The following is an 18,341-nucleotide window of genomic DNA, read 5'->3' on the forward strand; positions in this document are numbered from 1 at the left end:
TGTTTGTCTTGTCTTGTTGGTCCTGCTTGTTTGGTATTTACATATTACACTATGATATGTTCCTTTTGTTTATTTTCCCTCTCTGCATTATGTTGACGGAGTCGCCCTATTGAAGTTAAGCAGGAAGGACACTTCTACAGCATTCTGCTAATTTGAGACTCTATCATTGTTGGACATTTGATTCCAGCTTTGGACTAATCGGCACCGGTCTGTATTGTTTTATTAGTGATTGTGTTGTGTTCAAGAAGGCATACTGTAAGGGTTCTGGATATTGTATATCAGTGATTGTGTTGTGTTCAGGTGGGCATACTGTAAGGGTTCTGGATAATGTATATCAGTGATTGTGTTGTGTTCAGGTAGGCATACTGTAAGGGTTCTGGATAATGTATATCAGTGATTGTGTTGTGTTCAGGTAGGCATACTGTAAGGGTTCTGGATATTGTATATCAGTGATTGTGCTGTGCTCAGGTAGGCATACTGTAAGGGTTCTGGATAATGTATATCAGTGATTGTGTTGTGTTCAGGTAGGCATACTGTAAGGGTTCTGGATATTGTATATCAGTGATTGTGCTGTGCTCAGGTAGGCATACTGTAAGGGTTCTGGATAATGTATATCAGTGATTGTGTTGTGTTCAGGTAGGCATACTGTAAGGGTTCTGGATAATGTATATCAGTGATTGTGTTGTGTTCAAGAAGGCATACTGTAAGGTTTCTGGATAATGTATATCAGTGATTGTGTTGTGTTCAGGTAGGCATACTGTAAGGGTTCTGGATATTGTATATCAGTGATTGTGTTGTGTTCAGGTAGGCATACTGTAAGGGTTCTGGATAATGTATATCAGTGATTGTGTTGTGTTCAGGTAGGCATACTGTAAGGGTTCTGGATATTGTATATCAGTGATTGTGTTGTGTTCAGGTAGGCATACTGTAAGGGTTCTGGATAATGTATATCAGTGATTGTGTTGTGTTCAAGAAGGCATACTGTAAGGTTTCTGGATAATGTATATCAGTGATTGTGCTGTGCTCAGGTAGGCATACTGTAAGGGTTCTGGATAATGTATATCAGTGATTGTGTTGTGTTCAGGTAGGCATACTGTAAGGGTTCTGGATAATGTATATCAGTGATTGTGTTGTGTTCAAGAAGGCATACTGTAAGGTTTCTGGATAATGTATATCAGTGATTGTGTTGTGTTCATGTAGGCATACTGTAAGGGTTCTGGATATTGTATATCAGTGATTGTGTTGTGTTCAGGTAGGCATACTGTAAGGGTTCTGGATAATGTATATCAGTGATTGTGTTGTGTTCAGGTAGGCATACTGTAAGGGTTCTGGATATTGTATATCAGTGATTGTGCTGTGTTCAGGTAGGCATACTGTAAGGGTTCTGGATAATGTATATCAGTGATTGTGTTGTGTTCAGGTAGGCATACTGTAAGGGTTCTGGATATTGTATATCAGTGATTGTGCTGTGCTCAGGTAGGCATACTGTAAGGGTTCTGGATAATGTATATCAGTGATTGTGCTGTGCTCACGTAGGCATACTGTAAGGGTTCTGGATAATGTATATCAGTGATTGTGTTGTGTTCAGGTAGGCATACTGTAAGGGTTCTGGATAATGTATATCAGTGATTGTGTTGTGTTCAGGTAGGCATACTGTAAGGGTTCTGGATAATGTATATCAGTGATTGTGTTGTGTTCAGGTAGGCATACTGTAAGGGTTCTGGATAATGTATATCAGTGATTGTGCTGTGTTCAGGTAGGCATACTGTAAGGGTTCTGGATAATGTATATCAGTGATTGTGTTGTGTTCAAGAAGGCATACTGTAAGGTTTCTGGATATTGTATATCAGTGATTGTGCTGTGTTCGAGTAGGCATACTGTAAGGTTTCTGGATATTGTATATCAGTGATTGTGTTGTGCTCAGGTAAGCATACTGTAATGGTTTTGGTTTTGTATATCAGTGACTGTGCTGTATTCAGGTGGGCATACTGTAAGGTTTCTGGATATTGTATATCAGTGATTGTGTTTTGTTCAGGTAGGCATACTATAAGGGTTCTGGATAGTTTAAGAAATATTCCCCAATCAGCAAATGGATACAGGCTTTTAAACGATGGGTATCTGTTTCCACTTTAGTCAATGGCATTTTCGGTATGTTATGTTGTCCTTTCTCATTGCAGGGCAGGATTACTTGGCATGGTTAATTGCAATGAGCTCATTGTAATCTTAAATAGCTTGCTCGTACATTAATATTCTTGCCTCCGTTTTGGATAATTGAGTTCCTCGATGAGAAACATGCAATCTTAAATTCATCAATGCTCTCATACTGTAGGGCTGGACATGTGGCCATGGGCTAAATCTGTCCCTGTACAGGACCTTGTACTATCTGTTCCTACTAATTTCACGGCAGTTGCTCACGCCGCTAAGTACAATTTTGTTATATATATATATATATATATATACAGTATATATAGTACAGATGTAATAGATGCTGGCAAAATGTAAGTATAATATTATTAAGTATTCTTAAATGTATCTTAATTTACAATATTAAGTGGTCCTGCCACTCGTTCAATGTTAGTGATCCGGGCCCATTGGAAACGAGTTGAAGAGCTCTCCTGTACTGTAGGTTGTGATAGTTTGCCCTGTATCTTGTGCCTTGTATAGTATATATTACAGTTGCATATTTTTGTTGAGCTGCTTCTTTCGTTTGTGCTAATCTTCCTCAAACACTGAGTTCTCTATGTCCTGAATCTGTGTACTTCACGTTTTGCAGAACATATTTTCGTTTTTCTCAACATCTGTAGGAAATATAGAACATTCTCTCAGGCCAGGTCAGTGTCCCCTGAGGCTGCACATGTGAAAGCATCAGGAATGGGCATGCCTTTCCCCAATGAGTACATCACTTCAAGTCCTGTTTCTGAAGCTGTAACAATAAGTGTTGTTGTCCTGGAGGTGTCTTATCTGCAGTCTGTTTTGCGTTTTGAAAGGTGCAGTTCCTCTTACTTCAATCATTCTTGTTTTTACAAATGCCATTCCTACAGTATCTCTTTTTCTCCATGACCAGGATTGTCTGAATACAGCTTTACAGTAAGTCTCAGTGCGGATTATTGAGACTTTGGAATCGCTGTTGCATTCTATTTCAAAGCAGCGACCCAGACTGCTTGTTTATTGTGCGTCTTAACACAAAAAACTGTAAATATGGCGTCAGACAACAAACATGCCGCAGCAAGGCCTGACGCGGTGACCATTGCTTCCCCAGTTTGCTTGGTGCAGCACAGCTGTTCCACTTGGGCACAACACGACGAAACTGATGTAGGAGGGCCTATAGGGGACCACTGATACGCTATAGGGGACCACTGACATGCTGTAGGGAACCACCCGGTTCAGATAATATTACAATAATTATACCAGGTTGCTGCTTTAACGTCATAATACATCTGAATATACCATATTTTTGCTATTGTTTGCGGCACTTTCCATCATATTCAAAGCTATTAAATATACTTTAAATTATAAGAACAATATTACATTGTTCAATTACTTTTCTATGTCACATTTACGATCCAGTTCCGTACGCTGACAACAACCGTCTTCCCCTCGCTGGAAAAGATTTCAGTTACATTCATCTTTGTGTTCAGCCTATAAGAAATCTTCATGAAACAAATGGGCGGCACCCACTGAGCCGTAGGTAAGGGAGATAAGGGAGGTAAGGGAGATAAGGGAGATAAGGGAGATAAGGGAGATAAGGGCGCACTAAGGGCAGATAGGGTCAGTGACAAAACTATGCCAGGGATTCCCTCCAAGAGGGAGGGTAGGCACTTGCTAATCTGAGTGTAAGCAGCAGGATGGAGGCTTGGGGTGAGGGAGGGTAGGCACTTGCTAATCTGAGTGTAAGCAGCAGGATGGAGGCTGGGGGTGAGGGAGGGTATCTCAAGGTGGTGTGAACAATTTATGTCCCAGACACAAAATAAAGTGAAACCAGATTTGCAAGTGGGTGAATAAAATAATTTAATGAAGTCCTATGGCCAAACTCAAATAAAGAGACTCGTGGGCAACATTATAACAAACATATAAATAAAGGCGCACTCAGAAGGTAAGCGCCAGTGCTAAGTAACAAAGCCCCACGTACACAGGGTTAATTGGGCTTCCACCAGGGACCTAGCCATATCCTGTTATATACACACACACAACTTGAGTATTTCCAAAGCTTTCTTGGCTCTTCTATTAAAAAAGGTACTTTCTGACTTCTAAGTACTATCCATTAAAACGTGCCCCTGCCTCAAGGTGTATTTAGGTTACATACTGTTTGTCATCACATGCTCGGTCTCATCTGCCAGAATTCATCCATCTATCCACCCTGTTTTGTGACATGTCAAATAGTGTATTACTTCTCCAGCCTATTGAGGCTTTGCTTAAGCTTGTTCATAATAGCAGATTTGTTTAGCTATTGCCAGCGTGTGCTAAGTGTAAATAGGATAAGTGGGAAACTCTCATACAGTACACCTTCAAACTCATTTATTTACTGTTCTATAAAGAAATTGCTGACATTTGTTTTTGGAAATGAAGAACATCTGACATCTATTACACACTGGAGAGAATTGCTCAATTTTGGGTTTATGTGCAAAAAGTTCAACAATCCCAGCAGTTTCAGGTACGAATTGTTCAATTCTGCCCTGCATTATACTGGTTACCGTTGCCTAGCATACACTTGACCTCTGGTTAACTTACTTCTTGTGTGGTATAACCCCACGCGCTGTTAATTCTACTTTAGTGTAAAGCTGTGCAGTCTAGAACAAGACTCCGCACATCACTAAGCACAATGTTACTGTATTCACTGCCGCTGCTTTCCTTTGCTATGCAGTTTCTGTTCTTTTTTGTGTAGCCCCTGTACCCCCACCCTGAGTGAGATTGGGGTCATCTACTTCTCTGGCTACTCCATTTAGGTGTTGTGCTGTACCTGTTTGGCAACAGGAGGGCTGAGTGCTCCGCGGCTTTGTGGAGAGAACAGGACAGGTTTACAGGGTACCTCAGTTCTTTGGTGCGCGCCTCCAGTCAGCAAGGGTCCTCTGGAAAGCAGCAGGATGGCCCAGACTGACACCTTTCTTTCAGCAGCAAGACATTGAAACACACTGGTGATGGTTCCATGGTATTTATTGCAATCAGAGCAGATGTACAAAGCAGGTGCATTCTTCTCCCAGCTTCCCCTATTGAAAGTACACTGGTTAAGGCTTGAGGCCCAGACCAGGCCTTCTGGACTCCTCCTCACATCCCCTAGTGAGATGGTGAGTAGATGGTGCTCACTCCACAGGGGGAGGAAAGAGAGACCCCCACTTTAGAAAAGTGCCAGTATTTATATCCTTTGGGTGTCACTGTAACTCTGACGCATAACAAGCCAGATCTGGATACTGATAGGCTATCACATTTAGTATGTTGTCCAATCAGTACCCACCCCTCAGGCTGACACTCTCAGGCTGTTGCTAGGCCCGCCCTGGGATACATCTAATATATCTAAAGCTGCAAAAACACAAAGGGCCTATTTGAAGGAATTAGCCCATCCACTGCCTGCGCACCTATCAGGACTTACACTAGTAGGGCCCAGGAAAAGAAGTAGCGGCCGGAGGCTAGGCTACATCTGTATAATTCCTCTCTTCTTCCCTTGTACATCAGTGTACTATATCCCTACCACACACATACTGTACCCCTACCACACACATACTGTACCCCTACCACACACATACTGTACTCCAACCACACACATACTGAACCCCAACCACACATACTGTACCCCTATCCCACACATAGTATACCCCAACCACACACATACTGTACCTGTAGACGGACGTTCACAGAGGTACACAATTGGAGGCTTTTATAAAGGTTAAATTATAATAAGGCTTTATTGTGCCTTTTCTTTTTTATCATGAAATCATCCAAACAAAGGGGGTGGGGAAACAAAGCTTAATTCCCTTGGGAGTATTTCTAGTGAAATCCCATGCAATTCACAACTCCTAGTTAAGCAGGTCTCCCAGCCCCAAACACATAGCATGACATAAGCAAATATAAGAAGTCTCTTCAGAATGAAAGTCTTATCTGTTAGCTGCTGTAGAGTAAGCTTCTCTGCTCTCCTGGAACCGCACCCGTGCGTGCACAGAAAATCAGCATCCAGGTTTAGAAGTCTTATTTGGTGTCTTGCAATCAGCTATGCTGGGCAGAGCTCAAGACCGGTCAGCTCCAGAGATGTGTGTTCTCTCCAAAGGTCAGCTCTCATTCAGAGCTAAGGAGTCACTTCCTGTCTCAAAGGCAGGCTTTTTCTACCACCTCTAATCAGGCAGGTGGTGTTAGTTAATTTGCTACCAGCCGTTAACCACCACACTGCTGGATTAGAGGCACATTTGTGAACAGGGATAAGTCCCCTGTTACAGTACCCCTACCCCAGACATACAGAACCCCAACCACACATACTGAACCCCTACCCCGTACATACTGTACCCCTACCCGGTACATACTGTACCCCTACCCCGCACATACTGTACCCCTACCCCGCACATACTGTACCCCTACCCCGCACATACTGTACCCCTACCCCACACATACTGTACCCGTACCCAACACATATGGTACCCTACCTTACAAATGATGTACCCCTAACCCCCACATACTGTACCCCTACCCCACACATACGGTACCCCTATCCTGCATATACTGTACTCCTACTATACCCATACTGTTCCCCTACCCCACACATCTGGTTCCCCTACCCACACATACAGTACCCCTACCCCGCACATACTGTACACCTACCCCGCACATACTGTACCCCTACCCCGCACATACTGTACCCCTATCCTGCACATACTGTACCACTTCGCCACATATACTGTACCCCTACCCCATACATACTGTACCCCTACCCCGCACATACTGTACCCCTACCCCACACATCCTGTACCCCTACCCCACACATCCTGTACCCCTACCCCACACATCCTGTACCCCTACCCCTCAAATACTGTACCCCTACTCCACACATACTGTACCCCTTCCCCACACATACTGTACCCTTATCCTGCACATACTGTACCCCTACCCGCACATACTGTACCCCTACCCTGCACATTCTGTACCCCTACCCCGCACATCCTGTACCCATACCCCGCACATCCTGTACCCCTACACCACACATACTGTACCCCTACACCACACATACTGTACCCCTACCCCACACATACTGTATCCCTACCCTGCACATCCTGTACCCCTACCCTGCACATCCTGTACTGTACCCGACCCTTCACATCCTGTACTGTACCCGACCCTTCCCATCCTGTACTGTACCCCTACCCCGCACATACTGTACTGTACCCGACCCTTCACATCCTGTATCCCTACCCTGCACATACTGTACTGTACCCGACCTTTCACATCCTGTACTGTACCCCTACCCCGCACATACTGTACTGTACCCGACCCTTCACATCCTGTACTGTACCCATACCCCGCACATACTGTACTGTACCCGACCCTTCACATCCTGTACTGTACCCGACCCTTCACATCCTGTACTGTACCCGACCCTTCACATCCTGTACCCCTACCCCGCACATACTGTACTGTACCCGACCCTTCACATCCTGTACCCCTACCCCGCACATACTGTACTGTCCCCGACCCTTCACATCCTGTACCCCTACCCCGCACATACTGTACTGTACCCGACCCTTCACATTCTGTACCCCTACCCCGCACATAATGTACTGTACCCGACCCTTCACATCCTGTACCCCTACCCCGCACATACTGTACTGTACCCGACCCTTCGCACATACTGTACTGTACCTGACCCTTCACATCCTGTACCCCTACCCCGCACATACTGTACTGTACCCGACCCTTCTCATCCTGTACCCCTACCCCGCACATACTGTACTGTACCCGACCCTTCACATCCTGTACCCCTACCCCGCACATACTGTACTGTACCCGACCCTTCACATCCTGTACCCCTACCCCGCACATAATGTACTGTACCCGACCCTTCACATCCTGTACCCCTACCCCGCACATACTGTACTGTACCCGACCCTTCACATTCTGTACCTGAATTGGGAACTTGTCAATCATGGTGCCTAATTTGTCAATCTGTTATTTTCCTCCAACTGTGCCCTTATGAGTATAGGTTGCAAATGACCGAATATGTTAATTACATTTGTGTACTCACAATGTTGCTGCTGATGCTGCTTGCAAACACAGAGGCCTATGCACTAAGCGTTGATAAAAAAAAGATCGCTGTCCTGTTTAAATTGCCATTTTTTACAGCGTTGCAATCACGGTGCAGAAAGCGCAGAATACCTGTGATAGCAACATCTGCTAAACTGGCGAGTAGCCGGCGCTGTGCTGATCGCCTCTCTGGAAAGGGCTCACCCTGCGATTTATTTCTGCTGCAGGGCGAGTCCCTGTGCAAATGTCGCTAGAGATCAAACATTTTTAATATAAAAGGTAATACTAGTGTATTGTAGCAGGGGGTCTCCTGAGCAGAACCGCGTTGATTTGAGGTCCAGGGACCACCTGCTTCCCGAGATACAGGTCCCGTTATGGGGTGCCGGTATCTCCCATGCATTTTATTCTCACGGTCACGTGACATTTAAATGCATAGGAGATGCCGGCACCCCATAACGGGGTCGGACACAGGGGGTCCCCGGACCTCACATCAACGCGGATCACTCAGGAGACCCCCTGCTCATCTACAGTAGTATTAACATTTATATTAAAACAGCTGCTACCCACAAACATTCAAAACACAACAACACTAATACCCACCTCCTCTACCCTCACATAATCGATACCAGAGGCCGCGGAGGTCCGGTGGTCCTCGGGTGGTCCTCGCGGGTCCTGGCTGGCTTGCAGTACCAATCGTGTGGCAAAATTATTTTGTGTTAACATTTAAATAAATACACCCCCACCCCCCACCCCTCTCCCAACACATACAGTACAGTAATAGTCAAAATAACTATTATCCAAATATGGATAATAGCTCATTTGCCTGTTATTAAATAAAATATTAGCCAGCCAGCATCAATAAAGTAAATAAAACTTTCTACTTACAGTACCCGTGCCATCATCATCAAGGACATCATCCCCAGCATACTGCAGGGACATGTTCTCCGTTGCCAGAAAGAATACAATAAAAAATACAATCTAATGGTCCCTAACCCCTTAATCACCTTAGCGATTAGTAACCGCAATAGTAATTAAGGGGTTAACCCACCCTCCCCTGCTACCCACCCGGGAGGCCTAACCACCCACCCCGGACCCACTATACCCACCCTGTACCCATTGATTGGCATAGTGGTACATCATACCCATATAATATGGGCATGATAAGCCACAACAGCAGTCAATGGTCAATCAGCCAATGGGCAATTAATGGGTATCAGCTCCGGAGACTCCGGGCATCAATCCGATGCAGGAAAAATGCATTTTTGTTCTAGGTCCCCTCTCGCCGCTTATCGGCAGCTTCTCACCACCTTCCTGCCAACTTTTCGTGGCGGGAGCAATGAGAGGAAATCTCTATTCTAGAGCCGCGATTAGCCTCGATAAGCTAATCGGGGCTACTAGAATTGCACAAGTTTGAAAACCTGCCGATACGTGGCTTATTGCCGCGCGTTTGGCTATTTTTTTTTGTGGAATTTTTTTGCTGAAAAGGCCTTTTATCGCCGACTTATCGGGGCTTAGTGAAAGCTTTTTGGCAATAAGGCCTCGATAAGTGGCTTATCCCTGCTTAGTGCATAGGCCCCACAGTATGGAAATTTTTGTTGCACATTCACTGTACATCTCTATCTGCTCTCGCTGAGCTTTAAATCTGTAGCTGAGTATCAGCTAGGTGCTAATTAATCAGCCCTCCTCCTAACTGCATTTGGTTGCAGTGTATACAAGACTGCAATATAGCATAGGAGACCTATAGAGCCGTAACCGTGGAAGTGTGTACTCCCAGCACAGACTGCATACAGCGGCTGCATACTGCAGACTGCACACTGCCTGCTGCACACTGCGCACAGAGGCTGCACTTAGGGGCTGCATACAGCACACTGCACACAGAGGCTGCACACTGCGCACAGGGACTGCACACAGTGGCTGGATACAGAGGCTGCACACTGTACACTGCACACAGGGACTGCATACAGGGGCTGCACACAGCGACTGCGCTCAGAGGCTGCACACTGTACACTGCACACAGGGACTGTACACAGTGACTGCGCTCAGAGGCTGCACACAGTGACTGCGCTCAGAGGCTGCACACTGCACACAGAGACTGCACACTGCACACAGGGGCTGCGCTCAGAGGCTGCACACTGCACACAGGGGCTGCGCTCAGAGGCTGCACACTGCACACAGGGGCTGCACTGCACACAGGCGCTGCACACAGGGGCTGCACACTGCACACAGGGGCTGTACACAGGGGCTGCACACAGGCCCTGCACACTGCACACAGGGCTGCACACTGCACACAGGGGCTGCACAGTGCACACAGGGGCTGCACAGTGCACACAGGGGCTGCACACTGCACACAGGGGCTGTACACAGGGGCTGCACACAGGCCCTGCACACTGCACACAGGGGCTGCACACTGCACACAGGCGCTGCACACTGCACACAGGCGCTGCACACTGCACACAGGGACTGCACACTGCACAGAGGCGCTGCACACTGCACAGAGGCGCTGCAGACTGCACACAGGGACTGCACACTGCACACTGCACACAGACGCTGCACACAGGGGCTGCATGTAAGATGTGGGCGGGGCTATCCGTGGGGCTCACACACTCGGGCGATGTTACCGCTTATATTACACAGCAGCAGCTGCTCGTGTCCCGGAGTCAGTGAGGGGGAGTAGCAGCGCTGGGCTGGATTGTAGTGGCTGCTCCTCTCCCAGTGAGACGCAATCTGCTGGATCCCGCACTCTGCTGCACTATATTCACTTTATCCCACTTGTGACGCACACTGCTGGTTGCGCTGGCGCACAGGTCGCAGAGTTAGAGCCGCACATGCAATACTTTCCTGCTGGGCAAACGCAGTACACAGTACACAGTACACAAGCCGTCCCTGGCACTGATGGCATCACTGCTGTGACTTACTGCCGGTAACTTGTCAGCAATGAGGAGTACCTGTGAGTATTGTCCTGAGGTCTGGAAGCATTTCTGACGCAGTGATTGCACGGACAGTGCCTGCGCTCCCGCAGCTCCTTCTGATTGCGGTGAGATCTCCGCTGTGTGGACAGATGCATACAAATGTATTTAGGAGCCCAAAGGACAAGGAGTGGAAGCATCTCTCCCACAGCAACAACGTGAGTGCCCCCCAACCCCCCTCTCTCTATCCCCCCCTCTCTCTATCCCCCCTCTGCTCTTCCTATCCCCCCTCTCTCTATCCCCCCCTCTCTCTATCCCCCCCTCTCTCTATCCCCCCTCTCTCTATCCCCCCCTCTCTCTATCCCCCCTCTCTCTATCCCCCCCCTCTCTCTATCCCCCCCTCTCTCTATCCCCCCTCTCTCTATCCCCCCCTCTCTCTATCCCCCCCTCTCTCTATCCCCCCCTCTCTCTATCCCCCCCTCTCTCTATCCCCCCCTCTCTCTATCCCCCCCTCTCTCTATCCCCCCCATCCCCCTCTCTCTATCCCCCCCACCCCCCTCTCTCTATCCCCCCATCCCCCCTCTCTCTATCCCCCCCATCCCCCCATCCCCCCTCTCTCTATCCCCCCCATCCCCCCTCTCTCTATCCCCCCATCCCCCCCTCTCTCTATCCCCCCATCCCCCCCTCTCTCTATCCCCCCTCTCTCTATCCCCCCCACCCCCCCCTCTCTCTATCCCCCCCACCCCCCCTCTCTCTATCCCCCCTCTCTATCCCCCCCACCCCCCCTCTCTCTATCCCCCCTCTCTATCCCCCCCACCCCCCCTCTCTCTATCCCCCCTCTCTCTATCCCCCCTCTCTCTATCCCCCCATCCCCCTCTCTCTATCCCCCCATCCCCCTCTCTCTATCCCCCCCATCCCCCTCTCTCTATCCCCCCATCCCCCTCTCTCTATCCCCCCCATCCCCCTCTCTCTATCCCCCCATCCCCCCTCTCTCTATCCCCACCATCCCCCCCTCTCTATCCCCCCATCCCCCCTCTCTCTATCCCCCCTCTCTCTATCCCCACCATCCCCCTCTCTCTATCCCCCTCTCTCTATCCCCCCCTCTCTATCCCCCCATCCCCCCTCTCTCTATCCCCCCTCTCTCTATCCCCCCTCTCTCTCTATCCCCCCTCTCTCTCTATCCCCCCCTCTCTCTATTCCCCCCTCTCTCTATCCTATCCCCCCCTCTCTATCCCCCCAATCATTACCAGTCCAACATCTGTGCGGGGTCACTGTCTGTGCGGGGTCACTGTCTGTGCGGGGTCACTGTCTGTGCGGGGTCACTGTCTGTGCGGGGTCACTGTCTGTGCGGGGTCACTGTCTGTGCGAGTCACTGTCTGTGCAGGTCACTATCTGTAGAGGTCACTGTCTGTGCGGGTCACTATCTGTGCGAGTCACTGTCTGTGCGGGTCATTGTCTGTGCGGGTCATTGTCTGTGCGGGTCACTATCTGTGCGGGTCACTATCTGTGCGGGTCACTATCTGTAGAGGTCACTGTCTGTGCGGGTCACTATCTGTGCGAGTCACTGTCTGTGTGAGTCACTGTCTGTGCGGGTCACTATCTGTGCGGGTCACTATCTGTAGAGGTCACTGTCTGTGCGGGTCACTGTCTGTGCGGGTCACTGTCTGTGCGGGTCACTGTCTGTGCGGGTCACTATCTGTGCGGGTCACTATCTGTAGAGGTCACTGTCTGTGCGGGTCACTATCTGTGTGAGTCACTGTCTGTGCAGGTCACTATCTGTAGAGGTCACTGTCTGTGCGGGTCACTATCTGTAGGGTCACTGGACAGTAGTTTCAGTCCTGACTTTAGTAACATGTTTGTTAAGGTGTCAGCTGATCTGTGGGGCATTTAATGTTAACGCAAATATGCGATATGCTGTGTTATGCAATATGCTGCGGTGTAATACAGTATAATGTGACGTGCTGCGGTATAATGGGATATGCTGCGGTATAATGGGATATGCTGCGGTATAATGGGATATGCTGCGGTGTAATGCGATATAATGAGGTATAATGGGATATGCTGCGGTACAATGGGATATGCTGCGGTGTAATGGGATATGCTGCGGTGTAATGCGATATAATGAGGTATAATGGGATATGCTGCGGTGTAATGGGATATGCTGCGGTGTAATGGGATATGCTGCGATATAATGGAATATGCTGCGGTGTAATGGGATATGCTGCGGTGTAATGCGATATAATGAGGTATAATGTGATATGCTGCGGTGTAATGGGATATGCTGCGGTATAATGCGATATGCTGCGATATAATGCGATATGCTGCGGTGTAATGCGACATGCTGTGCTATAATGCGGTATAATCAGATATGCTGCGGTGTAATGCGGTATAATGCGATATGCTGTGCTATAATGCGGTATAAGGAGATATGCTCCGGTGTAATGCGATATAATGAGGTATAATGTGATATGCTGAGGTGTAATGCGATATGCTGCGATATAATGAGGTGTGCTGTGGTGTAATGCGGTATAATGCGATATGATGCGGTATAATGGGATATGCTGCGGTGTAATGCGGTATAATGGGATATAATAGTTAAAATGACCGTCTGGCACTTTTCCAGCCCCTGGGTCACACAGGATCCAAACCCGGTGACCCCCGAGTCTCTGCGCCATGCCTGCTGTGGGACTGCTCTTAGCTGTAACACTTCAGGGTTTGCATCTTCAGCATATGGCGATGAAGAGGTTAAAAAGGGTAGTAATATCTACCAGCTGAGCGGCAATACTTTTTATTTAAATTAATTTAACCCATTTATTGCCAGAAAGATTACAGAGAAATGCAGTTTTTAGAAGGTAAATGGATGAGGTTAATTATTTGTACAGAATGTCTGGTCAGTATATAGAAGACATCACAATCCCCCATACAGTACTGTGTAAGCCAGGAAAGTAAGTACTGCGGGGTCCACTAGTAACTGCCCCTCAGGGCTGTATATGTCTATGAGGTATGCCTTTGAAAGTAGCCGGGAATGAAATGGTGAATGCCCCAAACGCTGGTACCCCTCGGGTTATATCAGGAGGCTCAGTGTAAACACCAGGCTATTTATAGAGGGGAATGTGTCCCTGTGCTGCTTTTACATGCAGGGAGAAGCCTTTCCTAGTGCTCAACGCTGCATCTGTCACCTCAAAGTGACATGGATTTCCAGTATCTATGTAAGGGTGACACCGGGGCTGTGACAGTGTTACCAGACACCGGGGCTGTGACAGTGTTACCAAACACCGGGGCTGTGACAGTGTTACCAAACACCGGGGCTGTGACAGTGTTACCAGACACCGGGGCTGTGACAGTGTTACCAGACACCGGGGCTGTGACAGTGTTACCAGACACCGGGGCTGTGACAGTGTTACCAGACACCGGGGCTGTGACAGTGTTACCAGACACCGGGGCTGTGACAGTGTTACCAGACACCGGGGCTGTGACAGTGTTACCAGACACCGGGGCTGTGACAGTGTTACCAGACACCGGGGCTGTGACAGTGTTACCAGACACCGGGGCTGTGACAGTGTTACCAGACACCGGGGCTGTGACAGTGTTACCAGACACCGGGGCTGTGACAGTGTTACCAGACACCGGGGCTGTGACAGTGTTACCAGACTCCGGAGCTGTGACAGTGTTACCAGACACCGGGGCTGTGACAGTGTTACCAGACACCGGGGCTGTGACAGTGTTACCAGACACCGGGGCTGTGACAGTGTTACCAGACACCGGGGCTGTGACAGTGTTACCAGACACCGGGGCTGTGACAGTGTTACCAGACACCGGGGCTGTGACAGTGTTACCAGACACCGGGGCTGTGACAGTGTTACCAGACACCGGGGCTGTGACAGTGTTACCAGACACCGGGGCTGTGACAGTGTTACCAGACACCGGGGCTGTGACAGTGTTACCAGACACCGGGGCTGTGACAGTGTTACCAGACACCGGGGCTGTGACAGTGTTACCAGACACCGGGGCTGTGACAGTGTTACCAAACACCGGGGCTGTGACAGTGTTACCAGACACCGGGGCTGTGACAGTGTTACCAGACACCGGGGCTGTGACAGTGTTACCAGACACCGGGGCTGTGACAGCGTTACCAGACACCGGGGCTGTGACAGTGTTACCAGACACCGGGGCTGTGACTTGTGTGACAGTGTTACCAGACATCAGGGCTGTGACTTGTGTGACAGTGTTACCAGACATCAGGGCTGTGACTTGTGTGACAGCGTTACCAGGCATCAGGGCTGTGACTTGTGTGACAGTGTTACCAGACATCAGGGCTGTGACTTGTGTGACAGTGTTACCAGACATCAGGACTGTGACTTGTGTGACAGTGTTACCAGACATCAGGACTGTGACTTGTGTGACAGTGTTACCAGACATCAGGACTGTGACTTGTGTGACAGTGTTACCAGACATCAGGACTGTGACTTGTGTGACAGTGTTACCAGACATCAGGACTGTGACTTGTGTGACAGTGTTACCAGACATCAGGGCTGTGTAATTGTGTGACAGTGTTACCAGACATCAGGGCTGTGTAATTGTGTGACAGCATTACCAGACACCGAGGCTGTGACTTGTGTGACAGTGTTACCAGACATCAGGGCTGTGTAATTGTGTGACAGTGTTACCAGACATCAGGGCTGTGTAATTGTGTGACAGTGTTACCAGACACCGGGGCTGTGACTTTTGTGACAGTGTTACCAGACACGAGGGCTGTGACTTGTGTGACAGTGTTACCAGACACCGGGGCTGTGACTTGTGTGACAGTGTTACCAGGCATCAGGGCTGTGACTTGTGTGACAGTGTTACCAGGCATCAGGGCTGTGACTTGTGTGACAGTGTTACCAGGCATCAGAGCTGTGACTTGTGTGACAGTGTTACCAGATATCAGGGCTGTGTAATTGTGTGACAGTGTTACCAGGCATCAGAGCTGTGACTTGTGTGACAGTGTTACCAGGCATCAGGGCTGTGACTTGTGTGACAGTGTTACCAGACATCAGGGCTGTGACTTGTGACAGTGTTACCAGACATCAGGGCTGTGTAATTGTGTGACAGTGTTACCAGGCACAGGGGATGTGACTTGTGTGACAGCATTACCAAACACCGAGGCTGTGACTTGTGTGACAGTGTTACCAGACACCAGGGCTGTGACTTGTGTGACAGTGTTACCAGGCACCAGGGCTGTGTAATTGTGTGACATTGTTACCAGACATCAGGATTGTGTGACAGTGTTACCAGACATCAGGGCTGTGTAATTGTGTGACAGCATTTCCAGACACCGAGGCTGTGACTTGTGTTACCAGACATCAGGGCTGTGTAATTGTGTGACAGTGTTACCAGACATCAGGGCTGTGTAATTGTGTGACAGTGTTACCAGACACCGGGGCTGTGACTTTTGTGACAGTGTTACCAGACACGAGGGCTGTGACTTGTGTGACAGTGTTACCAGGCATCAGGGCTGTGACGTGTGTGACAGTGTTACCAGGCATCAGGGCTGTGACTTGTGTGACAGTGTTACCAGACATCAGGGCTGTGACTTGTGTGACAGTGTTACCAGACACCAGGGCTGTGACTTGTGTGACAGTGTTACCAGACATCAGGGCTGTGACTTGTGTGACCGTGTTACCAGACACCAGGGCTGTGACTTGTGTGACAGTGTTACCAGGCATCAGGGCTGTGACTTGTGTGACAGTGTTACCAGACACCAGGGCTGTGACTTGTGTGACAGTGTTACCAGACACCAGGGCTGTGACTTGTGTGACAGTGTTACCAGGCATCAGGGCTGTGACTTGTGTGACAGTGTTACCAGGCATCAGGGCTGTGACTTGTGTGACAGTTTTACCAGGCATCAGGGCTGTGACTTGTGTGACAGTGTTACCAGACATCAGGGCTGTGACTTGTGTGACAGTGTTACCAGGCATCAGGGCTGTGACTTGTGACAGTGTTACCAGACATCAGGGCTGTGTAATTGTGTGACAGTGTTACCAGGCACAGGGGCTGTGACTTGTGTGACAGTGTTACCAGGCACAGGGGCTGTGACTTGTGTGACAGTGTTACCAGGCATCAGGGCTGTGACGTGTGTGACAGTGTTACCAGACATCAGGGCTGTGACTTGTGTGACAGTGTTACCAGACACCAGGGCTGTGACTTGTGTGACAGTGTTACCAGGCATCAGGGCTGTGACAGTGTTACCAGGCATCAGGGCTGTGACTTGTGTGACAGTGTTACCAGGCATCAGGGCTGTGACGTGTGTGACAGTGTTACCAGGCATCAGGGCTGTGACTTGTGACAGTGTTACCAGACATCAGGACTGTGACTTGTGTGACAGTGTTACCAGACATCAGGGCTGTGACTTGTGTGACAGTGTTACCAGGCATCAGGACTGTGACTTTTGTGACAGTGTTACCAGACACGAGGGCTGTGACTTGTGTGAGAGTGTTACCAGGCATCAGGGCTGTGACTTGTGTGACAGTGTTACCAGGCATCAGGGCTGTGACTTGTGTGACAGTGTTACCAGACATCAGGGCTGTGACAGTGTTACCAGGCATCAGGGCTGTGACTTGTGTGACAGTGTTACCAGGCATCAGGGCTGTGACTTGTGACAGTGTTACCAGGCATCAGGGCTGTGACTTGTGTGACAGTGTTACCAGGCATCAGGACTGTGACTTGTGTGACAGTGTTACCAGACATCAGGGCTGTGACTTGTGTGACAGTGTTACCAGACATCAGGACTGTGACTTGTGTGACAGTGTTACCAGACATCAGGGCTGTGACTTGTGTGACAGTGTTACCAGACATCAGGGCTGTGACTTGTGACAGTGTTACCAGGCATCAGGACTGTGACTTGTGTGACAGTGTTACCAGACATCAGGGCTGTGACTTGTGTGACAGTGTTACCAGACATCAGGACTGTGACTTGTGTGACAGTGTTACCAGACATCAGGGCTGTGACTTGTGTGACAGTGTTACCAGACATCAGGACTGTGACTTGTGTGACAGTGTTACCAGACATCAGGGCTGTGTAATTGTGTGACAGTGTTACCAGACATCAGGACTGTGACTTGTGTGACAGTGTTACCAGACATCAGGGCTGTGACTTGTGTGACAGTGTTACCAGGCATCAGGGCTGTGACTTGTGTGACAGCGTTACCAGGCATCCGGGCTGTGACTTGTGTGACA

The 18,341-nt window shown here is 48.9% G+C and overlaps 1 protein-coding gene across 1 annotated transcript in view; it reads left to right on the forward strand.

The window, feature by feature from the left end:
• Window positions 1–18,341, forward strand: part of LOC142504031 (uncharacterized) — a 211,279-nt gene that overhangs the window by 25,660 nt on the left and 167,278 nt on the right. The window contains exons 4-6 of the mRNA XM_075617140.1: window positions 2,774–2,987; window positions 4,567–4,651; window positions 11,142–11,164. Of these exons, the coding sequence (XP_075473255.1) occupies window positions 2,774–2,987; window positions 4,567–4,651; window positions 11,142–11,164 (322 nt within the window). The remainder of the gene's footprint in view (window positions 1–2,773; window positions 2,988–4,566; window positions 4,652–11,141; window positions 11,165–18,341) is intronic.

Source organism: Ascaphus truei, chromosome 10 (genome assembly GCF_040206685.1).
Source record: "Ascaphus truei isolate aAscTru1 chromosome 10, aAscTru1.hap1, whole genome shotgun sequence".
Lineage (NCBI taxonomy): Eukaryota > Metazoa > Chordata > Amphibia > Anura > Ascaphidae > Ascaphus > Ascaphus truei.